Raw genomic sequence first — 26,855 nt, forward strand, 5'->3', positions numbered from 1 at the left:
ATAGAGGATGGTTGCCTAGTTGTACTTCCTCTTAAAACAGTAATCACCGGGCGAGTTGGCCGTGCGCGTAGAGGCGCGCGGCTGTGAGCTTGCATCCGGGAGATCGTGGGTTCGAGCCCCACTGTCGGCAGCCCTGAAGATGGTTTTCCGTAGTTTCCCCATTTTCACACCCGGCAAATGCTGGGGCTGTACCTTAATTAAGGCCACAGCCGCTTCCTTCCAACTCCTAGGCCTTTCCTATCCCATCGTCGCCATAAGACCTATCTGTGTCGGTGCGACGTAAAGCAACTAGCAAAAAAAAAAAAAAAACCAGTAATCACCGGGCGAGTTGGCCATGCGGTTAGGGGCGCACGGCTATGAGCTTGCATCTGGGAGATAGTGGGTTCAAATCCCACTGTTGTTGGCAGCCCTGAGGATGGTTTTCCGTGGTTTCCCATTTTCACACCAGGCAAATGCTGGGGCTGTACCTTAATAAGGGCCACGGCCACTTCCTTCCAATTCCTAGGTCTTTCCTGATCCATTATTGCCATAAGACCTATCTCTGTTGGTGCGACGTAAAGCCACTAGCAAAAAAAATAAAAAAATAATCACCACTACTCTCCTTCCCTGGGACTGCATCGCAGAGAGAAGGATTTAATATTGCATAATTACAATACACCTTATGGGTGCACTTCTAGTTTGTTATTTAGGTTCCCTACTTACTTTGATTATTTAACATTATTTCATTAACATATTATTGTTTAACAGATATCTGTTGCCATATAACCACAAACGAATTATTGACATTGGTTAAACACTGTTATCACACAGCTTCAACGGTACTTTTAATGTATTTTTAAAAGATTTTTATCATAATTAAGGCCGGTTTTATTGTATGACACAAAGAATAATGTATTTAATGTATACGTCTATACAAGTACAGTCACTCTGCCATGACACCTGTTATTTGTTTTGCTTTCAAGTGTCATGGCCGCCAGCAGTTCAAGTAGATTCAAAGAAGTCAGCTGGTAGCAGTCTATATCTTTCATGTCGTTAGTCGAGTGTAACCTAAAATTCATTGTCTATGAGTGTGATCTGAAAATAATGTTTAATAACCCACTGGTCCAAAATAAAAGGCTTCTACTAACATTTATTGAAATAATTCTTTGATAATTTTATGGCCCTCCTTGTAAATGTTTTCATATTTGTTGTCTTGTGTTTTTCACACCTTTTAATACTCCCTTCTCATGTTTAGAAATGGTAGATGTAGTTTTTATTGTACCCTCGGATACACGATGTAAAATGCCCTCAAGTCGGAAATAATAGTATCTAGTGTTTCATATCTCTGTTGGATAGTTTTTATTCTTGTATTCAGTATTACCATATTTTCTAGCATAATTAACGCCCTTGCATAAGTTACGCACCCCAATATTTTTGTTTCCGAAGAGAGAAGTAATAACGTTCACGTATTTGACGCACCCACTTCTTCGAACATCCATCACGCAGTTCCGCGTGCGTTTTGAATTACAGATATCAACTACTCCGGTAGCGCCTTCCTATTGCAAAACTGGGCACTCCAAATACTGAGCAACGTGCTGTTATCAGCTGGTAGGAAATACCACTGCACTAGTTCAGTGAGAGAATCAGCGCAGAAGTGACTAGTGACCCTCTTTTCCAGTCTGGTACAAATGTATTTTACGAGTGTTTCGGGTACGGGACATGCTTTTTCTCTGACCTCAAAATTGTTAGTTCACAGTGAGCAAGTATTCGACTGTATAAATCATATAAACTCTCGCTTGATCAGTAACGTTGAAACATACGGGAATAGGGCAGTGGGCTGCAAGTATTCCGTGTCTGAATGCAACGTGCGCTACCGCGGTAACGGAGAAGCGCACGTCAAGCGACCAACAAGTCTTGCGAAGAATATCGCGGACCAAAAGGCGGCAAGTTTCTGAAAGTAGAGGAGGATCTGCTTAAATATATGATTTTGTTACCCAACGTTGGAGGTGCCGTTTCTCATGAAATGCTGTATTTTAAAGGACGAGAAATAGCTGCTGCACATGGAATGTGTCTTGGATTTGAAGGTTAGCCAAGGCTTGATGATAAATTTTATGAAGAGAAATGGACTTTCAACAAAGAACACCATTCTGCCACAAAATGCCAAATGATTTCAACCAAAAAAGTAATAAATTTTCATTGTTTTGTGATCGAGAAGCGTAAAGTGAAGGAATATTTGCTCTCCCAAATAGGAACCACAGGTCAGACGCCAATCAGTTTCCGCATGCCACAAAGTCGAACAATCGATAAGAAAGGGACATCGAGTGTTATCGTGCGCACTACCAGAAGCAAAAAGGAACGATGTACTGTAATTCTCTTCTCTTTGGCAATGCTTGCTGTAACAGGTGATGGCAGAAAGTTTCCACCTTATGTTGTTCAATAACGAAAACCAATGCCTAAATTTCCGACAGGGATCCACGTTCGTATCCAAGAACAAGGGTGGATGGATATGTCACTCGTACAAGATCAGATACGAACAGTTCGGGGGAATATAGCTGGGGTCTCTCCTTCGATGTCCAGCCCTTCTTTTGTTGGACAGTTTTCTCTTTTTTGCCAGCATGTCATTATTATGTTCTTACATGAATTGTACTTTTATTAATACACGTTTATTTCACTTCAGGTCGTATTGTCAGCTCGTAACGGGAAGAACATTTTCCAGTGTCGGTTTTTCAAGTCCACGTGTCCAACTTACTTGGTGTACCCTATTCGACTTTTCAGAAAAAAATCTCACACTGGAATGTTACACCAAATGACTATTAACTGCAAATAAGTTGAACCAATTGCATGTATATTATATTTGATGTACCTTTTAAATATAAATGAACTGTAAATTTTTTTTTAAGTTCTGATTTCCTCGAATAATTTACGCATCCAAAGTTTTTTTCCTATATTTTTCATCAAAAAAGTGCATTAATTATGCGAGAAAATTCAGTATGTTTCCTTGCTTAACATGTTCTTTTTCTTTGTCCCCTGCAGAAACATCTTAACTAGGTTTTACTTTATACCTAATAGCATTTCACAGAGCCTACAAGTAAATTGGCGATGGCCAGCTTCTGGTAACCAAATCGTCTATGCTTATAATTCATTTGGAAAGTTTGTAAAAAAAAAAAATTAACCTTCAACTATTAGTTACCAGTAACAAAGTAGACACTGTCTTATCTTGAAAGAGTGATTTGATTTCCAAGAGACCTCATTGAAACTGTATTGTGGATATCTTTTATGTAGTCCAGGAATATAGGAAGATGCAGATAACAAAATTGGGAAAACAGGAATAGGTTTAATTTCAACAGAAATTTTTTAATGCTGTCCAAGACTTCTTGGTGTCCATTATATTCTTTCGGTGCATAAAGCAGGCCGTCCAAGCACACTCTTGCCTTATGTTTGTTGCGTTTACATTAACAATAGACCCCCCTCCCCAAGTATGTGTAGAAGAACTATTTGGTCTGAAAAGTCGTCGTCTTTTGCAGAAGTATTTTTGTGTGTGTGCGGGGGGGAGTGTATATTTTGTAGTGACTAGGCACTTGGATTCAAGTCTATTGCCATAATGGTGGACAGTTTTGGAATCTTCATTTATTTGTGCAAGCCATCTTTGTGCTCAGAAGGCAAAGTTGTGTTTCTGTGCCCAGTGTAATGACTGCAGGTTACGTGTGTGTGTAGTCTGTGGTGGTGGTGTAGGAAGAGACTGAAACTCAGTATTGGCACCTAGTCTACCTACTCTTGTGGAATAACATCATGGTATCTGCTCAAGGCTTAAAATATTCATCCGATAGACGAATCGTCGTCAATAGCATCATATGCCATCTCTCCACATCAGCATTACAGTCTAAAGATCAGGAATTATATACCACCTCTCCTACGCACCAGCCATCATTCTGATGGTGCAAAATTTTTCCAACGGGGATTGAACTGGCCAAAAAACTGTGTCATGTCATAAAGATTTGATGTCTTAATGATCATGGCCACCAAGCAGGTTCTACAAAAATTAGCCTGTCACGGTATTGGCCCCTACTGCTTCCCCGTTTTGCTGCTCCGGCATTTCATCATGTTCTAGAAGGCAATATAAAATTAACATGAAGGGAAGGGGGACAGGGAACTACAAACCACCACTAACGAGAAGCAGACAACTGAATTTGGTAAAGGGGCTTTATTGCACCCACTCCCCCCCTTTTTTTGGATGCTAAAGGGCTACTAAGAGGGGAACAACCAAGGAATCTGTACTCGCCCTCTCGTCTTCTAAATCCAAAAGCATATTCATGGTTTTATGCTTTTCCACGTAGCAGAGAAATTTACACATTTCTTTTTTCATGTTCTTGTTGCCGACTGTTCCCGCTTCTTCCCATGCTGACCTTCTGTGTAGGCTTCTCAATCTTGCTGAACGGTGTGAGGACATGCTCTCAATCCAGAAACCAACCTGAATAGTATTTCTAGAGGTGGTCCTTGAACAGCTTGTTCACAGCGAAAGAAACTTGAGTGATGAAGTGAATAGTGAAGTTAGCAATGACAACAGTGATTAGCACAATAAAAACGTGTTATTGGTACATACAATAAAAATACTGGTATACTCTTTACTTCAAGAATGCATTTTTTGTCACTGTAGTCTGTAATCATATACCATAATTAGTAATGAATGAGTTAAATGGTAGTTGTGTTGTGCAAATTTTGCAAAATAAAATTGTTAGTTTACCTCTCCATACTCTCTCTTCCTCTCCTTTCTTTCTGTGTTTTTTGTTGGTATTTTTCATATTTTGGTATTTTCCTTTCCCATCCATCCCTCACCCCCAAAATTTTGACGGTGCAGCTTATATGGTAGTGTAGTTTGAAAGAAATTCTCAAAATACCGTATGCAAGTTGAAGGAAAACAAGGGCAGCACTATGCTATATATTATTTTGCAGTGGGGGTGAACTAACTCCTAACCTCGAAAGATGTCCAGATTAATAACATTGCCTGCGTCATGGAATTGTGAACGAATACCCCTTTCATTTTGCTTTTTCTAGTTTTTTTTTTCCTTTTTTTTTACCTTGCAAGTTCTGAGTAAGGAAGAGAAAGTAATGCAAATAAATAGTAACAGAACTTACGTGCTTCTTGTAGATAATTATTTTTACCCACACTGGTGACACCAACGTGATGTCGCAAGGAAACAGATTGGGAAATGAAGTAGCTAAATACTGGAAAATAGCATTTGTTCATGGAAACCAGATCCAAAAATTCAAAATATGGTTTATACAACTTGAAGCTCAGTTCGTACAAGCAACATAACACACATTCAGATGAAATATGACACAATGGTGAGTTCTGCTGACATGGAGAATGTGATCGCATTAAAGAATGATTTATATTATTTTTTGCAGACAGTGAGACCCAAAGAACACAGAAACTATTAATGGAACAAGAACTTGATGATTGTAAACTGTCCCAATTACTGTGCAAAATGAGGAATTCAGCTGATGAGAAAGTCAATGAACCATTTAAGTCAACATGGTTACAATGCATTGAGCAGTGACTATATGGCGAAGTTTGCCAACATGGCAGATTAAGTTTAGAAACTGGAACCCACCCTGCGGTGTTGACTGTCAACTAGCAGGTTATAATGTGGGAGGAAATCCATTCCAATGATGGGTCTGCTAACATCAGCTATAAATTTTCAGCGTAACCTAAGATTGAGACTCAACTGACTCGGCTAGAGACCCTTACTCTTTGTTGCTGTGGAGAGATGGTCATTTAGGCTAGTTTTCCAGATTATCTGGCTGGGCTTGAAGTATTGCACTCATACTGCATGTCTGCAAACATTTGTAAGGCCATTCACCAAACTTTGAGGGGGTTCCAGTTGAGTGCTGTCTTATGATGGCTCTAATGGGCTTTGTTAGAGTGTGGCCTATCCAGTGGATTTCATTTGGCTGCTGATGTGTTTCCTCCCATAGATCTTCATTTGATATGAAATCCGGCCATCTTCTGTTGATGATGCATTTTAAGCAACGATTCATGAAGGTTTGGAGTTGTTGAGCAGTCTTCTGGGTTACTTTTCAGGTTTCATAACTGTTAAGGAGAATTGTTTTAACATTTGTGTTTAAAAGTCTTCACTTAATCCTTCTATAAATATTCCTGTTCCTCCAAATCAGGTACAGTTGAAGAAAGGCACCATTTGCTCTCGTGATACAGCTCTTGATGTCTTGTAGTAACAATTCTCTCAAGATATAGGAAGGAGTCTACTTGTTCTGTGTCTGTATCATGTATAGACAAGTTATCATCAATCTTGAAGTAAACCCTCATTTCCTTGGTCTATGTAATTTTAAGTCCAACAGCCTCTACCTTCTCCTTCAGTAACATAATCTTCTCTACCATGTCTCTGAACCATTAACACTGAGCCCGGCGAGTCAAGATAGCGTCCCTACCCTGTGCCGGCGTGATTTAAACTGTCAGAATAAATCACATTTTTGTCAGTTTTTGCAGTATAAATAAACAAATTTATATACATATTCTAGAAAAAGTGGACCATCACATGAAATCAATTCAAAAATGCGTACCTTCAGCATTGGAAATAATATCAGGCTACAATATTGGTACATTCTGTTATCCTTGTTGTTCATGTACTTGAATTTCTAAATCACTCAGAAAAGTTCGATAGTTTTCCGTCACTGAACAACAGAATTACACATTGTTATTCCCAGTACCTAGCTTTGGTATGGTAACACTCAAAACATTCTCCTATGCAAAGACCTACATCATATTTACGGCAATATACGATCATCATTTTCTTCACAGCACTGTCGGTGTTGTATTTGGACTCGTCATAGCAAACCTTGAACGTACGCTGTGAGTGTCCTTCCTTCTTCACGCCCAGTGCAATATTATTCTGTGTGGAAAATAATCTCTACCTACTAGCCTTCCCGCAGATGATGCTCATGATTCTTCAGTAATTTCAGTAGCAACACTACTCACCAAATCGTTTGCCAAACATTCACGAAAAATCGGGCCTGTTCACAGCAGCAATATCTTGTTTCCATTGTGTTTGCATGCTTCTCACTTCCCTTCGCCTTTTTGCGACTGGTTCTTCTGCTGATGAATCTGATGATTCATCATCCTGAGGGGCTTGTAGATTTTCATTTTATTCTTCACAATCACTTTCATACAGATCAGAATCTGAATCGTTTACAAGTTCCGTAATAATCTGTTCACTTATCCGTGGGCTGTATGCAAGCGTAGGATTTCCTTTTCTTGTACTAGGTCCGGAATCCATATCTCAATATACAGTATAAATCAATTACTTGAAAGATGATTGCAGACTGCTGACTCACTAGACTTGCATTCTAAATCTGTGAAGTCACGTGCACCACCAATCACTATCGATCGATAACGCCACCTATCAATAGTAAAGGAAATCAACAACACGTTAAAACAAAAGCTAATATGGTAACATGAATAGCTTTCGAGTGACTGAATTTCAAATTTCATGGTAGTAATATTACTAACAGCGGCACTCAGGCACATTACATGTGATAAATATCATTCTTGATCCGTATTGATGATACTTCAATGGAATAATATCAGTAAGTTAATTTATTGAATTTACCACCTAATCAATACAAAATGTCATACTTTAGTTGGTTTACTTTGGCATATTAACTAAAATGGTACATGTTTCGCCTTGAATTCAGGCATCATCAGCCATTATCTTAACTTAAAAATAGAATGTTTCAACATACTGTTACAACACTCGTAGTAAGAAGCAGACAGTTGACAATAACGTTCAGTTAATAACGTAACAAACTACCCTCTCTTAGTCTAATGATTCAACTGTAACACTTCTGTATCGACTCGAATGTCAATTTTCCACACATTCTTAAGAACATTGAAGTATTTGCAACAAATTGAGATGGTCCATAAAGGCCCTATTTAAACATCGTTATTCAACTTCGTATTTTTATTAAACTGAACCATATCACCATATGCCATTGACTTTCGATTTATCTCTAGTCAACAAGTATTGATGGTCACATGACCGTATTTCACTATTATTTTATGCTACATTTTTATTAAATACGACCATCATTGTCATTTTCGTTGTAACCGCTGGTCGGCCAACATAAATTTTTAGCAATCCTATCACTCATTTATGACAAACTGTTGCTTTGTTCTTTCTTTTTAATTATAATAGAAACCTTCTAATGTCATATCACCATTACTTTCACCACTTGTAATTTTACTGACTCATTGTAATATCTTTATAACCAACTTAACTTTAATTCTTTTACTATATGTTAATTGTAATTTTAGTCTCTCCAAGGTTTTTTAATTTTATTTCATGTATACCGGTATATAAATCAGATGCCTGTTTCTATTTTTAAGTTAAGATAATGGCTGATTATGCCTGAATTCATTTTAGTTAATGTGCCAAAGTAAACCAACTAAAGTATGACACTTTGTATTGATTAGGTGGTAAATTCAATAAATTAACTTATTGATATTATTCCACTCAGGCACATGCCGCGTGGTAGTAATATTACCACTGCCGGGCGCATAGTGTTAAGCCAGCAGGCAGATACCTGCAAAATCTAAATTGTCTTGTAAGCCCCACTGAATCCCCCTTTCTTGACATCTGTTTACTCTCCTCATCACACTATCCAACATAAGTAGGAAGAATGTTGGAGAAAGAATACAACCCTGTCATACTCCAGATGTGACATCTATAAGGTCAGTAAGCTCTCCAGCATACAGAACCTGACATTTATAACCTTCATACATATGATATCCTTCACAAGGATATTTCATGGTATACCATATTCCTCAACTGTTCCCCACATAACTCTTCTGTTGAGAGAGTCGAAAGCTTTCTCAAAATCAATAAAAGTCAGGTAGAGGGTGTTTTGTCGATGCTAGTGGAAGCCAGCCTGTTCCTTCCTAAGGCATAATTCAACAATATCCTTCACCTGTTCTAAAATGCTGCTTGAAAGCACCTGGCTGGGCACCGACGGCAGAGTAATTCCCATCCGGTTATCTCGCTTAGTAATATCCGCTTTCTTTGTGTTGAAAGCTTATACCTTTACTGCCATAATATCATTGCTGTGCTAGAAGAAAACTGAAAATGATGGCCTACAATGTCCTTTAAGCCCTTAAAAAACTTAACATTACACTGACTGAATATTATTGTTAATTGGTGTGCTTGGTCTCTTCTGCTGCTACTCAACTCCACTAGATGACATTATTTTGACTCGTCAGTGACAGGTTTTCGTACACAACAGGTAGTTTTTCTATGCCTCACAAAACTTAAAATCAGTTGCGCACTGTTGCATGGCAGACGTGTTTTGACAGTAATGCCAGAATCGCTAGCTAATGCTGCATCTTAACCTAGAGCTCACAGAAGATGATGGAAGAATGCAGAAATAAGCCAGCAATTACTGGTATGGTGCAATTTGGACAGGATAAATATTTAAGGAGTTGTAATACATTTGTTGTTACAGTTTCCAAGGAGAACTTTGTGCACTATATCTATGAATATCAGGTTGTTTACCATTAGGAAAAAGATTTCATGGAACTCTTGGAACAGTGTTGTCACTGCAACAGTTAGTGACCTGCAGAGAGAGTAGACCCTTGAAATATTAATTAGAGCACAGCCTATAAGGTCAGACCATTTCTATTATTGTGATGCCAGCTATGGAAGCCACATTAAATCCTTAGCGGTGATTGTCAACTATCCCATGAATGAACAACATACAGGTTTATGCTCTTATTAGCCAATTTCCTTTTTATTTTGTTAATGTTGATGTGCTTACAAGGTTTTGTTTATGTCATCAGTCAAATTCTACCTTGAATGAACATAGGATCTTTAAAATTTCGGTTCCTTAACTTGAAAGAAATTTGTAGACTGAACTACTATTATATTTGGGTTTAATAAAATTTTACTTGGATGCATGTAATGGTTTTTTTTAACATATTGAAACTGACTTAATGTTTTTGTTTCAGGATGCTCAAGAAAAACTGTACCGTACAGGACAAGTTTCATATCGTGACAGGAGATTCAAGTTTATTTAACTTTTCTTATACCTGTTATGTAGTTAATAGCTATAAATATATATCCAGATTATCATGTGATTTAACTTTGTAGAATTCATGTAAAAAGATATTTGTCATATGTTGATAAGAGCGCTTTAAGTTCTGAAAATTAAAATGTTTGTTTCATGTACATATTTCTTATTCTTCTGACTAACCAACAGAAAATCAATTCTGGGGGTGTGTAATAATTTTAGAGCTTCCTGAATACTTGAGTTCAGGTTGATTTGTACAGTTACACTGCTAGATTACCAAGCAAGTTTGCTATGCTGTATATATTGTGAATCTGTAAGCTTGCATTCATAATATGATGTATTTAACCTCCCATGTCAGGAGCTATGGAGATAGTTTTCTACGAGTTCCCATTTTGATATTAGGCAAGTGCCAGAGCTGTACTTCAGTACATTCACTGTGTATTAATAGAGCATTGCATACCCAACAACGTGAGCAACATATTTGTGTGGAACTCTTTAAAAGTTGTAATAATTGGAAATTTGAACGTAAGTGAAACAAGTTGTACCAAGCTGGTGGACTTATCCTACTCCCACACCTGGTGTGTGACCCACACAGTGGTTGAAATCAAGAGGTAGTACTGTTCATCAGGAGCCTGGGTAGATTGCTGTGCACTATTTATCGTGAATAACAAACAAATGGACAAAGTATGATTGCAAAGATAACTGTATTCATATTTATACTTCTCCATTATAGCATTGGACAAACAAAAATGAAACCCTTCAGCTAATGCATGTGATCACTATAACAAAAGTGAAACCCTATAGCTAGCACAAATGATTAATCAATGTAACGACAATCCAGTCGTCCTTTAGTGAACAGAGGGAACTATAGTAATGTTAAACAATGAGCGAAGAGAACGACCATCTAGAAGTCAAACTTGTTCTAAAATCATTACTTATACTCATAATACTCCCTAAAGTTTGCAGCATTTTACTTTGCTTGTTGTTCCTTCATGTTACTCATAAATGCGATGCAGGAATAAGTTACAAGTTCAGTCCTTTTACTGAACTTATTGCCAGTACGGGAAGTTAGTCATTACAAAAGTTGAATCACTCTGAATTTTCTTGAAATCACAATCAACAGAAAATTCTAGATCTTATCTCACATTGAAGTGTTTTGCTCAAAGATCCTCAAAAGAATAATGAAGTATGGTGAAAACTGAGAAGAAATACACAGGAAACAGAATACGCATTCACAAGTCTGACTATGGATGAACCTGCTGGTAGATCGGACTTCCACAATGTGCGTGTTGATGAGGAAAGCCTTTCTTATCATGCGGGGAATCTTGTGATTCACACTTCCCAGCACTCGTCCCGTGATGTGTCAAGCACTTTCTCTGCAGCTGCTTATAAACTGCACTGATTGTGTTAAGGTCATGACTGCTATCTTCCTGCTTCTACTTCTTTCTTGCACTATTGTCACCGAAAAACTATCCGTGTCAATGGAACAGGCTGTCAGCTTGTATTAGAGAAATAGTGGGTTCGAACCCCACTGTCAGCAGCCCTGAAGATGGTTTTCTATGGTTTCCCATTTTCACCCAAATTAATGCCATGGACACTTCCTTTGCACTGCTAGCCCTTTCCTATGCCAGGAAAAGAAATTGCTTTAATCATACAGCTCCATAGGAAATCAATTATATTTTTTAAATGAGTATAGTATTTGCAACAAATTCAGCATAAAACTACTTCAAAGAATTCCATCCGTACTTTCCATATTAAGATATTGGAAGATAAGAAAAATTTTAACTTATGAAGGTGGGGAGTTTTTACGTATCGAATATAGCTGCACAAATTCAGTGTTTTAGAGAGAAATTTACCATATATATAGTTTAAAAACCATTAAAAATGTTTGCTGGGCTGAGTAATCCAGGTGGTAGAGCGCTTGCCTTCTGAGCCCAACTTGGCTGGTTCGATCCTGGCTCAGTCCGGTGGTATTTCAAGGTGCTCAGATACGTGAGCCTTGTGTTGGTAGATTTACTGGCACATAAAAACTCCTGCAGGACAAAATTCTGATACCTCCAAAAACTGAAAAAGTAGTTAGTGGGACATAAAAAACAACATTTTTCATATTAGATGTTTTAAACTGATAAAAGGAATATGAAAACCTACACTCTTCAGCCGTTAACAAGGATTTGTGACTGTTTCCATACCATAGCATCCACAGGGTGAATCGTTAAATCAACTTGTCTTTCCTGTTTGCATAAACTGAATGTAGAATAGGAAAAAATATCACCTGTTATGAATGATTTTATCAGGTGGAGGAGGATGTTACCGTATTACAGCAGGTACTCGGAATGCTCACCTTAGCTTGCAGGCAAATGATGTAACGCAAGTTAGCTCCCTCTGCGGACTGGTAGTATGGTGTCAGCCTCCAGATCTTGTGTTTTTGAAGAGTGAGAAAAGGTCCATTTGACACTCCACATCATATGTCGGCATGTAAAAAAGGAGTGATGGGCAGTCCGAGACGGGATCTCAAGATTTCTCAAGACTAGCGCAGGCACTGTTTCTCACGAGAGATCTTGAGAGCATTGTTCCCGCATTGTTTGGTGAGCAGTGTGTCGTAAGCCTACAGGTAGACACGGAGCTGAACGTTGTTTGCGCCAAGTATGCGAATAGCCAACTATGGGCCTTATCCATTCTGTGAATACGTGTCAACAAGCTACTAAGGTGTTCATTTCTTTCATTTCTACAGAGATCTACTTTGATGCAGTATAACATAATTGAAGACTTGAGTAAATTTTTCAGGAGAAAGGAAAAATGTAGTTCGGATCTCAACAATGCTTTATTTGTGTATTTTTCATGCATAATCAGTCTTGTTTTGTGTTTAGAACTAGTATCACTAATAATATTATCAATAATTTGTATTGAACATAAAAAAGGATAATTATTATCCTGAACATACAAAATTAGGAAGAACAGATTTCCTTGGAGAAGTCATGATATTGGGCATTCATGTTATCCAGCATCGCCAGCAAGTCTTTTTCTTGCCATCACAGATATTACCTATGTATTATTTCTGAAGGCCTCTATGTTCCTGAACTCTGCATATCTTTCCTTCTTGAAGACAGCATGGTCTTCCCACTCTTCCATTTTACTGAAAGATTTCTTTGTTTTAATTTTTGGTTAATCTGTCACTGTTATTTTGATCCACAATTTGTTAGTGATCTGCAATGATGTGTTTATAAATACATCAGCTGCATCGAAGAAATCTTATTTTCCCATTGTCACCACCCGAAATGGAATGCTGGAAGTCATGCTGTTCTCACTACATTCTGAATTTCTTCAGCCAGCATGACCTTGCAAACCTGTTTTCGTTTCTCCATAAAGCCAAAGTCGCAATCACAAGGTGTATAAGAATGTCCGGAGACCAGAAATTTCAGTTTTTTTTTTTTCCCCTGCTAATTGCTTTACGTCACACTGACACAGATAGGTCTTATGGTGACGATGGGATAGGAAAGGCCTAGGACTAGGAAGGAAGCTGCCGTGGCCTTAATTAAGGTACAGCCCCAGCATTTGCCTGGTGTGAAAATAGGAAACCACGGAAAACCATCTTCAGGGCTGCCGACAGTGGGATTCGAACCCACTATCTCCCGGATGCAAACTCACAGCCGCGTGCCCCTGACTGCACGGCCAACTCGCCTGGTAGAAACTTCAGTTCAGTGGAATAATATCCTCTAACCACCAGACACAGGTTATTTGACACTTTTCACAAGACCACAGAAAATGTAACAGTGAGTAAGATAAACAAAGAATGTAACACACAGTGTTGCTTCAACTAACATGACATGATATTTGCATCCTTCTCCATGCCAATAACCATGGAGTTCCATCTACGAACTACAAAGCAGGTACACGGCACTTCCATCTCTTCCCAGGCCATTGGGGATGATACATAGATTGTTGACCATGCAAAATCTGATTTTTGACAAATTTGGCACTTACATCCTTTTCCATGTCAAGTCTTCAATTATAAAGGATACTGGCATTGTATGCAGCGGTAAGTACACGAATGAGTAGGCTAAGTAGAGAAACTGACGAATACATTAGGGCCGCATACCTAGATACTACAGGCGTGCATTATTTGAACTCGAGACGGGGCAAGGTGTGCCTTGTCGCATATGCAACCACCATTACGCATGGGTGGAACGAGTAATCTAAAATGCCTGAGTTTGCTCCAATTCTTTCGACAGGTAGGTGTACATTGTTATCTAATCCCACATTCAATATCATATGACCACTGCGTGTGTTTACCAATATTTTGGTTACAAAGAAAATAATTCCTTACAATGTTATAGAGTATTTGCGTCATAATTAGGTACTTCGGTATACGACAGTGCAATGTCTAATTGTACACGACAACTTTAAGATGTCCGAAACGCACCGTAAGTTGTGGATGTAGGTTATTTTGAAGAGATGCCACATAGCACAGCCTGCTGTGTTGTTTATTCAAATGAAGTAAAATACGTCAGCAGAAATACTTCTGGGATGATCTGGGAAAAAACACTCTCGTTGAAGGGGAATCATCACTGAGAACACCTACGGTCCGGCCTGCATCACAAGAACCTATCCTGTCGACAACAATTGCTAGGTATCCAAGTAGGCGAACATCCTACCTACAGTTATTCACAAATTGTGCAGGGTTATCCAGCTAAAATGTCCATCTCAAATAACTCAAACTGTTTAAGGTACTTTTATTTTTGTTAATGTTATTAATGGGCTCATGGTTCACTATACAGTACTTTTCTAGGCTCTTGACAAAATTTATCAGCACACACGTTTCTATATGAGAATGCTGATGGTATACTATGGAGCTTATGCTCGTAGTTTCTGGGAAGTTGCACAGATCGCAACACTCGAGAATCGGTCTCGAGAGCATTTTCCGTCACTACCCTGTCACAAGAACTAGAGCAAACTTAGGCATTTTAGATTACACGTTCCACTCATTCATAATGGTGGTTGCATATACAGCAAGGCGCATCTTGCCCCATCTCATGTATGAATAATGCACGCCTCTAGTATCCAGATAGGTGTACATCCTATCCAGAGTTATTCAAAAATTATACAGGGTTATTCAGCTAAGATGTCCACCTGAAATAAGTAGTGAACAGTTTAAGATTCTGACATTTTGTTTTCACTTTCGTTAATGGTATTAAGGAGTTCATAGTTGAACATGCAGTACTTTTCCAGGCTTTGTACAAAATTTATCGGCACACACGTTTCCATGTGAGAACATTTAATGCAATAACTGTCAATATACTATCAAGCTTACACTCGTAGTTACTAGAACTTCGCAGCACAGGAGAATCGGTCTCGAAATCTGTGACGTCAGTCTCGAGCGAGAATGTTGCCCATCACTAGTAAAAAGTCTCTGGTGACACATTTGGTGTTTCACCAACAAAATGAATTAAAAACATCAAAGATTATCCAAGATAAATCCAGATTACTCTGTTATCTGGTAAAGTAAAACAAATATCAAAATTGATGCACATTCAGCCCAAATGGTGCACCAGGCTGAGTGGCTCACACGGTTGAGGCACTGGCCTTCTGACCCCAACTTGGCAGGTTCAATCCTAGCTCGGTCCAATGGTATTTGAAGGTACTCAAATACGTCAGCCTCATGTTGGTAGATTTACTGGCCCGTAAAAGAACTGCAGGACTGAATTCTGGCACCTTGGCGTCTCCGAAAACCTTAAATGTAGTTAGTGGGATGTGAGAGGTTTTGTTATAATGCCTGACTAATTTACAAACATATAAATCTGCATTTAACTTGAAAAATCTGAATATCTGCATTTAAAATGGAAATTATGAAAATTAACATTCATTAAATAAATTACACACTCGTCGAACCTTGTACTCACACTTACTTGTTACCTGCTTACTTACACATAAGTTATTTGAAGGGCGCCAGCTGTCACTCAGTACAGCAATAATAGAACGAGACTCTTGACTATCTCTAGGGTGTGGGGTAATAAGCTTACTTTTGACAACATACCATATAAGTTCTGGGAAAAGGAGATTGGCATTCGGTTTCCCCATTAATTTTGAGGTTAAGATATTTTACTTTCAATGAAATGAAACTATGAATTCGTTTGATAGAACAATATATATTCTTTAAATAATATATCAAAAAATAGTGAGTCTTGTTGCGATAAAACAGATAAGAATATGAAATTATGACATTGCAACTGAAAGAAACTAGGCATGAATTTGAATTCTTCTTGACCGGACATTTAACAATTTATACGAAATATTTCCCTCACTGATTCACTTGACTGTACCTTCAACACTTTTAGTGTAATTACGACGTATTCCTTTGATCTGGTGTTTACTGTAGATGTGTCACGCCTAACTTGGTGATACATCCTTGTGACTGCTTCTTCTCCATATCATCTGACTTCTTTGTAAGTCAATATGGTATGACCTCTCGGCAGGTCCAGGGTTGCCCTGACTCCTTGGTAAGCCTTGCGTCCGCGTCTTCCACTAAGTGACGGACCAACCATTTGGTCTCACTCTCTCAATGACCAATAATTAATGGCTCACTGAGTCTTCTCCATCTCTCGTTCACACTCGTTGGCTGACCACCTAAGGCCTCTTGATCTAGTAGACTACTTCACTGTACTGCATCCGTATAAGTAATGACTGACGCTACAATATGAAGCTACCTTATATAGACGTTGGTTGACACAACTACGTAATCTCCAGAAATAACAATGACATACTCCCACCTACGCGACAAATATTACATACAGTGGTGAAATAGCCCGGAGGCGGCTAACTCCGTGAGCGCATTGCTAAATAAATACGATGACGTAGCCAAGACTTGGCGATGACTTGGCAGAATCGCCAACAATATTGCACAATGCACCAACGTCATACCCAATCTCTGATATATACAACAATTCTCACTGTACAGGTATTGAGTGTTATACTACACATACGTATATATGCATACATCTAAGTGCAATCTTGCAAGCAACAGGCAATTGCAAAATTGAATAAAACGGATAATTACAATAATAGTACAATATCACAGATAACATAATAATAATACTGACATAATAATAATAATAATAATAATAATAATAATAATAAAAATAAAATACAGATAAAATCATACAATAATAAAAATACAGATATCATCTTGTAACGGGATTTGAACCGTTACAATTCGCCTCCCTCATAAATAAATCGAAGAACAAAGAATTGATTGATTTATGAACAACATAATACAAATATAACACTGACACATATAAACACTTTAAATGAGTATACAACAATAATTTTCTTTTTCAGCATCCATACATTTTATAATACATCACATATGAGAATTTTTCTCGCACATTGCCATCGTAGATAACTGTTCAGTGTCCCATTCTCATACAATTCACAAGAGCATAGCCCTTAATTTAACACACACAAATAATTTTCAATCAATATACAACATTCTTCTCCTTTTTTTTTTTTTTAACATATCAAAATATTTTGTGAAAATTCACTTATATGAGAACTGTTCTCGCATATTGTTATCGCAGATAACTGTCCAATGTCCTGTTCTCCGTTTTTTTTTTTTTTTTGTCACACAGTACATGACAATGTAGCACTTATTCTTCCAATACACCAATACGACACTTGGTTCACACGCATATCGCAGATGTTGGTTTTATTTTGCCAGTTTCTTACAAAAATTAATCATCTTAATCTTATCTGAACAAATCTCACGTGAAATACTTCCTTACATATATAATATTATAAATAGCGACAATATCCCCTTCCTGATCTTTTAAGGAATATGCACACTTCCCGATACGGCTCACAATAGTGAAATACCCCTGATACAAAAACTAACTTCAACATATTTCCCGCCTCTGCAGATGATGAAATGGAACTCTGAGTAGCACTCTGTCACTCAAACTGAATCAATTTTGCCCTGTATAAATTTACATATCTCAATAAATCACATCCTTCTTGGCAACAATAATTAAAGAATCAATACTATGGCTACAAGATGGTTCAATTATTCCGTAATCCAGCATAATGTTTATTTGTTCTTAGACTTCACTAGCATTTTTAAGTTGAATGGGGTACATACCTCCCACAAATGATCAATGGTTATTTACTACAAATTTATGTTCATATACGTGTTCTTCCTTACTTACCACTAAATACATCTCGATGCTTACCTAACATCGAACACAATTACTCCTCCTGGAATTCACTCAAATTACCTCACGTCACTGCCTCATACCGACTATCCCTCGGATACAGGTTGTACAGGCACGTAACACACCCAACAAAACATTTCCTCTCACTAGAAACAACTTCACTTACCTCTCATATTTCAAAGAACACACGTCACCAACACACTTACCTCAGACCATCATAATTAACACGTACTTCTTTGCTAGATTACTCCCAGAACAAACACACACTACCTAAATTAAAGTCTACTCTACTTCCATGATTTGCAACCAAGTCAGCTCCTATAATAACTGAATACACAAGTTTTGGTACAACAAGGCATGGCTGAAACTTAAAATTATCTTCAATTATGATTGGTACCGCTATCATCTTATTTACTCACTTTGACTTACCCAACGGCTGTTATGATATCTAATAGTACCTTCACTTACCTTCTTCATATCACAATTTCCATCATTGGAGTTACTATCTCACTACTTACGTCATATTCTCGGCATTACAAGTACTTACATCACTTAACAGAACACTTCTTACGTCTAACTTACTGCTACCATTAATTACTGCATTATCTAAGACTACGTCGCTACTTAAATATCTCACTTAACATTGCTTAGGTCACACTCACACTATACTTAAATCTACTTTCACTAGACAACTACTTATACTACATACCTGTTCAACTTCTACCTTCAGCCTGTCCACTTAACTTACCCGATTCCCTGTGAATCTGAAATACTCTGGCTCGATAAAGACACCTGGATAACATTCATATTAAGACTATCATAGTCTCTCTGATAACTCAAATCCGTACGCCTCCCATCTCCCGATTCTCTCTGATTACTCCTCTGACCTTCTCTCTCATAACTCAAATACATACGCCTCCCATCTTCCGATTCTCTCTGATTACTCTTCCGACCACTATCACCTTCAACACAACTATTAATCCTCTGCGGATCATAATCAATCCCTCTCCTCTGATACACTGCTAACATTTTCCCCCTTCTCTCTACAAAATTACTTTCCCTAGACATCATACGCTCTCTCTCTCGCGCGCGCCCTTGCACACATTCTTTCCAAAGCCTATCAATGAACACATTAAATTCTCCTAAATTAGACATATTATTCCAGTATACTAGAAACCATATTCTACTTTCACCGACAAAAACATTAGACAAAATCTCCAACACATATTCCCATTCAATAATATTATCCCTCAACTTACTTGCAAATCTTTTCTCAACTACTTTTACAAATTCTACAGAACTGAACTGTTCTCCAGAAAACTTGGTTAAATCACGATCCCTACTGAACAAACCACTCACTACTAGCACCTCTACCGCCGTTTTACCTGTAACTTCATGCCGTATCACTTCCTGGCAACTCAAAATTTCTTCTTCTTCTTCTGCTTCCGCTGCTCTCTCAGAATTCTCTTCCACTATTCTCACGTCTTCCTGCAATTCTTCCTCTCTCTCTCTCACCTGCTGTGATAGCATTTCCTGTTCGTTCCGTAGTTCAGTGACCTCCACAAGTTTGCTTTCAATTTGCTCATTTCTACTAATCTGTTCCCTCGTATCTTCCCCAACTGCATTGTAACTCTTGTCCAATCTTTTCTCGACTACGTCATGAATTTCTTCCCGATTACTAGAACTTTTGTCACTTAATTCTACGACATTCTCTGTACATATTTCTTTGACATGCTCAATTTGAGAATGAACATCGCTCCGACTCGACTCCATTTCACCTTCAATTTCAACACACTCTTCATTTAGCTTATTTTCTAACTTAGATTCTAATTTAGATGTTTGATTATTTATCTCCAATATCTTAGTATCTCTATTACTAATGATCGTATTACAATTTTCTTTATTACTGCCAATTAATTCTTCCATCTTACTACTCACAGAGTTAATATGTTTATTACAATTTTCGTTATAACTACTAATTAATTCTTTCATCTGTTTACTCCTATCTTCACAATAAATATCAATCGTATCCTCCATTCGTTTATGACTATTTTCAATACTACTAAAAATCATTTCTTCCATTTGTTTCTTGAGCCCGGTCATTTCGGCCATGAACAAATTTAAAAAATTTTGGTTCATTCCCCCCGCGATTTCCTTTTGAGTTTCAGTGTGCTTCTCAATTTCTGCACTTTCCTGAATTATCCCAGAAGCTTCCATCGTATTCACCTGTTCCCTACTCTGAATTTCACCTTGGATGTCCGCAGAAGCAATGACCTCGTCCTCACATGACTTGTTATTGTCTTCCTTGTCCATCTTTGGTTCACTAGTGATAGTACGCGATCTCAAATTAATTTCCCTCTTCAAATCCCTTGACATATCCCCAAAATACAAATATATATCACAAAATTACACTCTTGACATTTACCGGTAATAATTTCCGTTGGCTTAAATGCGCACACTCCTCCCAAAATGAACCTATGATATGCTGTCATTCAGAACAAATTCTGAATTTATTCGAGCCCCACGTTGGGCGCCACTTTGAGAGGTTTTGTTATAATGCCTGACTAATTTACAAACATATAAATCTGCATTTAACTTGAAAAATCTGAATATCTGCATTTAAAATGGAAATTATGAAAATTAACATTCATTAAATAAATTACACACTCGTCGAACCTTGTACTCACACTTACTTGTTACCTGCTTACTTACACATACGTTATTTGAAGGGCGCCAGCTGTCACTCAGTACAGCAATAATAGAACGAGACTCTTGACTATCTCTAGGGTGTGGGGTAATAAGCTTACTTTTGACAACATACCATATAAGTTCTGGGAAAAGGAGATTGGCGTTCGGTTTCCCCATTAATTTTGAGGTTAAGATATTTTACTTTCAATGAAATGAAACTATGAATTCGTTTGATAGAACAATATATATTCTTTAAATAATATATCAAAAAATAGTGAGTCTTGTTGCGATAAAACAGATAAGAATATGAAATTATGACATTGCAACTGAAAGAAACTAGGCATGAATTTGAATTCTTCTTGACCGGACATTTAACAATTTATACGAAATATTTCCCTCACTGATTCACTTGACTGTACCTTCAACACTTTTAGTGTAATTACGACGTATTCCTTTGATCTGGTGTTTACTGTAGATGTGTCACGCCTAACTTGGTGATACATCCTTGTGACTGCTTCTTCTCCATATCATCTGACTTCTTTGTAAGTCAATATGGTATGACCTCTCGGCAGGTCCAGGGTTGCCCTGACTCCTTGGTAAGCCTTGCGTCCGCGTCTTCCACTAAGTGACGGACCAACCATTTGGTCTCACTCTCTCAATGACCAATAATTAATGGCTCACTGAGTCTTCTCCATCTCTCGTTCACACTCGTTGGCTGACCACCTAAGGCCTCTTGATCTAGTAGACTACTTCACTGTACTGCATCCGTATAAGTAATGACTGACGCTACAATATGAAGCTACCTTATATAGACGTTGGTTGACACAACTACGTAATCTCCAGAAATAACAATGACATACTCCCACCTACGCGACAAATATTACATACAGTGGTGAAATAGCCCGGAGGCGGCTAACTCCGTGAGCGCATTGCTAAATAAATACGATGACGTAGCCAAGACTTGGCGATGACTTGGCAGAATCGCCAACAATATTGCACAATGCACCAACGTCATACCCAATCTCTGATATATACAACAATTCTCACTGTACAGGTATTGAGTGTTATACTACACATACGTATATATGCATACATCTAAGTGCAATCTTGCAAGCAACAGGCAATTGCAAAATTGAATAAAACGGATAATTACAATAATAGTACAATATCACAGATAACATAATAATAATACTGACATAATAATAATAATAATAATAATAATAATAATAATAAAAATAAAATACAGATAAAATCATACAATAATAAAAATACAGATATCATCTTGTAACGGGATTTGAACCGTTACAATTCGCCTCCCTCATAAATAAATCGAAGAACAAAGAATTGATTGATTTATGAACAACATAATACAAATATAACACTGACACATATAAACACTTTAAATGAGTATACAACAATAATTTTCTTTTTCAGCATCCATACATTTTATAATACATCACATATGAGAATTTTTCTCGCACATTGCCATCGTAGATAACTGTTCAGTGTCCCATTCTCATACAATTCACAAGAGCATAGCCCTTAATTTAACACACACAAATAATTTTCAATCAATATACAACATTCTTCTCCTTTTTTTTTTTTTTAACATATCAAAATATTTTGTGAAAATTCACTTATATGAGAACTGTTCTCGCATATTGTTATCGCAGATAACTGTCCAATGTCCTGTTCTCCGTTTTTTTTTTTTTTTTGTCACACAGTACATGACAATGTAGCACTTATTCTTCCAATACACCAATACGACACTTGGTTCACACGCATATCGCAGATGTTGGTTTTATTTTGCCAGTTTCTTACAAAAATTAATCATCTTAATCTTATCTGAACAAATCTCACGTGAAATACTTCCTTACATATATAATATTATAAATAGCGACAATATCCCCTTCCTGATCTTTTAAGGAATATGCACACTTCCCGATACGGCTCACAATAGTGAAATACCCCTGATACAAAAACTAACTTCAACATATTTCCCGCCTCTGCAGATGATGAAATGGAACTCTGAGTAGCACTCTGTCACTCAAACTGAATCAATTTTGCCCTGTATAAATTTACATATCTCAATAAATCACATCCTTCTTGGCAACAATAATTAAAGAATCAATACTATGGCTACAAGATGGTTCAATTATTCCGTAATCCAGCATAATGTTTATTTGTTCTTAGACTTCACTAGCATTTTTAAGTTGAATGGGGTACATACCTCCCACAAATGATCAATGGTTATTTACTACAAATTTATGTTCATATACGTGTTCTTCCTTACTTACCACTAAATACATCTCGATGCTTACCTAACATCGAACACAATTACTCCTCCTGGAATTCACTCAAATTACCTCACGTCACTGCCTCATACCGACTATCCCTCGGATACAGGTTGTACAGGCACGTAACACACCCAACAAAACATTTCCTCTCACTAGAAACAACTTCACTTACCTCTCATATTTCAAAGAACACACGTCACCAACACACTTACCTCAGACCATCATAATTAACACGTACTTCTTTGCTAGATTACTCCCAGAACAAACACACACTACCTAAATTAAAGTCTACTCTACTTCCATGATTTGCAACCAAGTCAGCTCCTATAATAACTGAATACACAAGTTTTGGTACAACAAGGCATGGCTGAAACTTAAAATTATCTTCAATTATGATTGGTACCGCTATCATCTTATTTACTCACTTTGACTTACCCAACGGCTGTTATGATATCTAATAGTACCTTCACTTACCTTCTTCATATCACAATTTCCATCATTGGAGTTACTATCTCACTACTTACGTCATATTCTCGGCATTACAAGTACTTACATCACTTAACAGAACACTTCTTACGTCTAACTTACTGCTACCATTAATTACTGCATTATCTAAGACTACGTCGCTACTTAAATATCTCACTTAACATTGCTTAGGTCACACTCACACTATACTTAAATCTACTTTCACTAGACAACTACTTATACTACATACCTGTTCAACTTCTACCTTCAGCCTGTCCACTTAACTTACCCGATTCCCTGTGAATCTGAAATACTCTGGCTCGATAAAGACACCTGGATAACATTCATATTAAGACTATCATAGTCTCTCTGATAACTCAAATCCGTACGCCTCCCATCTCCCGATTCTCTCTGATTACTCCTCTGACCTTCTCTCTCATAACTCAAATACATACGCCTCCCATCTTCCGATTCTCTCTGATTACTCTTCCGACCACTATCACCTTCAACACAACTATTAATCCTCTGCGGATCATAATCAATCCCTCTCCTCTGATACACTGCTAACATTTTCCCCCTTCTCTCTACAAAATTACTTTCCCTAGACATCATACGCTCTCTCTCTCGCGCGCGCCCTTGCACACATTCTTTCCAAAGCCTATCAATGAACACATTAAATTCTCCTAAATTAGACATATTATTCCAGTATACTAGAAACCATATTCTACTTTCACCGACAAAAACATTAGACAAAATCTCCAACACATATTCCCATTCAATAATATTATCCCTCAACTTACTTGCAAATCTTTTCTCAACTACTTTTACAAATTCTACAGAACTGAACTGTTCTCCAGAAAACTTGGTTAAATCACGATCCCTACTGAACAAACCACTCACTACTAGCACCTCTACCGCCGTTTTACCTGTAACTTCATGCCGTATCACTTCCTGGCAACTCAAAATTTCTTCTTCTTCTTCTGCTTCCGCTGCTCTCTCAGAATTCTCTTCCACTATTCTCACGTCTTCCTGCAATTCTTCCTCTCTCTCTCTCACCTGCTGTGATAGCATTTCCTGTTCGTTCCGTAGTTCAGTGACCTCCACAAGTTTGCTTTCAATTTGCTCATTTCTACTAATCTGTTCCCTCGTATCTTCCCCAACTGCATTGTAACTCTTGTCCAATCTTTTCTCGACTACGTCATGAATTTCTTCCCGATTACTAGAACTTTTGTCACTTAATTCTACGACATTCTCTGTACATATTTCTTTGACATGCTCAATTTGAGAATGAACATCGCTCCGACTCGACTCCATTTCACCTTCAATTTCAACACACTCTTCATTTAGCTTATTTTCTAACTTAGATTCTAATTTAGATGTTTGATTATTTATCTCCAATATCTTAGTATCTCTATTACTAATGATCGTATTACAATTTTCTTTATTACTGCCAATTAATTCTTCCATCTTACTACTCACAGAGTTAATATGTTTATTACAATTTTCGTTATAACTACTAATTAATTCTTTCATCTGTTTACTCCTATCTTCACAATAAATATCAATCGTATCCTCCATTCGTTTATGACTATTTTCAATACTACTAAAAATCATTTCTTCCATTTGTTTCTTGAGCCCGGTCATTTCGGCCATGAACAAATTTAAAAAATTTTGGTTCATTCCCCCCGCGATTTCCTTTTGAGTTTCAGTGTGCTTCTCAATTTCTGCACTTTCCTGAATTATCCCAGAAGCTTCCATCGTATTCACCTGTTCCCTACTCTGAATTTCACCTTGGATGTCCGCAGAAGCAATGACCTCGTCCTCACATGACTTGTTATTGTCTTCCTTGTCCATCTTTGGTTCACTAGTGATAGTACGCGATCTCAAATTAATTTCCCTCTTCAAATCCCTTGACATATCCCCAAAATACAAATATATATCACAAAATTACACTCTTGACATTTACCGGTAATAATTTCCGTTGGCTTAAATGCGCACACTCCTCCCAAAATGAACCTATGATATGCTGTCATTCAGAACAAATTCTGAATTTATTCGAGCCCCACGTTGGGCGCCACTTTGAGAGGTTTTGTTATAATGCCTGACTAATTTACAAACATATAAATCTGCATTTAACTTGAAAAATCTGAATATCTGCATTTAAAATGGAAATTATGAAAATTAACATTCATTAAATAAATTACACACTCGTCGAACCTTGTACTCACACTTACTTGTTACCTGCTTACTTACACATACGTTATTTGAAGGGCGCCAGCTGTCACTCAGTACAGCAATAATAGAACGAGACTCTTGACTATCTCTAGGGTGTGGGGTAATAAGCTTACTTTTGACAACATACCATATAAGTTCTGGGAAAAGGAGATTGGCGTTCGGTTTCCCCATTAATTTTGAGGTTAAGATATTTTACTTTCAATGAAATGAAACTATGAATTCGTTTGATAGAACAATATATATTCTTTAAATAATATATCAAAAAATAGTGAGTCTTGTTGCGATAAAACAGATAAGAATATGAAATTATGACATTGCAACTGAAAGAAACTAGGCATGAATTTGAATTCTTCTTGACCGGACATTTAACAATTTATACGAAATATTTCCCTCACTGATTCACTTGACTGTACCTTCAACACTTTTAGTGTAATTACGACGTATTCCTTTGATCTGGTGTTTACTGTAGATGTGTCACGCCTAACTTGGTGATACATCCTTGTGACTGCTTCTTCTCCATATCATCTGACTTCTTTGTAAGTCAATATGGTATGACCTCTCGGCAGGTCCAGGGTTGCCCTGACTCCTTGGTAAGCCTTGCGTCCGCGTCTTCCACTAAGTGACGGACCAACCATTTGGTCTCACTCTCTCAATGACCAATAATTAATGGCTCACTGAGTCTTCTCCATCTCTCGTTCACACTCGTTGGCTGACCACCTAAGGCCTCTTGATCTAGTAGACTACTTCACTGTACTGCATCCGTATAAGTAATGACTGACGCTACAATATGAAGCTACCTTATATAGACGTTGGTTGACACAACTACGTAATCTCCAGAAATAACAATGACATACTCCCACCTACGCGACAAATATTACATACAGTGGTGAAATAGCCCGGAGGCGGCTAACTC

At 37.6% G+C, this 26,855-nt stretch overlaps 1 protein-coding gene across 1 annotated transcript in view; it reads left to right on the forward strand.

The window, feature by feature from the left end:
• The window catches only part of ND-B15 (NADH dehydrogenase (ubiquinone) B15 subunit), a 38,485-nt gene extending 28,271 nt beyond the window's left edge, over nt 1-10,214 (forward strand). Inside the window, exon 3 of the mRNA XM_067137284.2 lies at nt 9,995-10,214. Within this exon, the coding sequence (XP_066993385.1) occupies nt 9,995-10,063 (69 nt within the window). The 3' untranslated portion in view covers nt 10,064-10,214. The remainder of the gene's footprint in view (nt 1-9,994) is intronic.
• Nucleotides 10,215-26,855: the final 16,641 nt, after the last annotated feature.

Source organism: Anabrus simplex, chromosome 1 (assembly GCF_040414725.1).
Source record: "Anabrus simplex isolate iqAnaSimp1 chromosome 1, ASM4041472v1, whole genome shotgun sequence".
Lineage (NCBI taxonomy): Eukaryota > Metazoa > Arthropoda > Insecta > Orthoptera > Tettigoniidae > Anabrus > Anabrus simplex.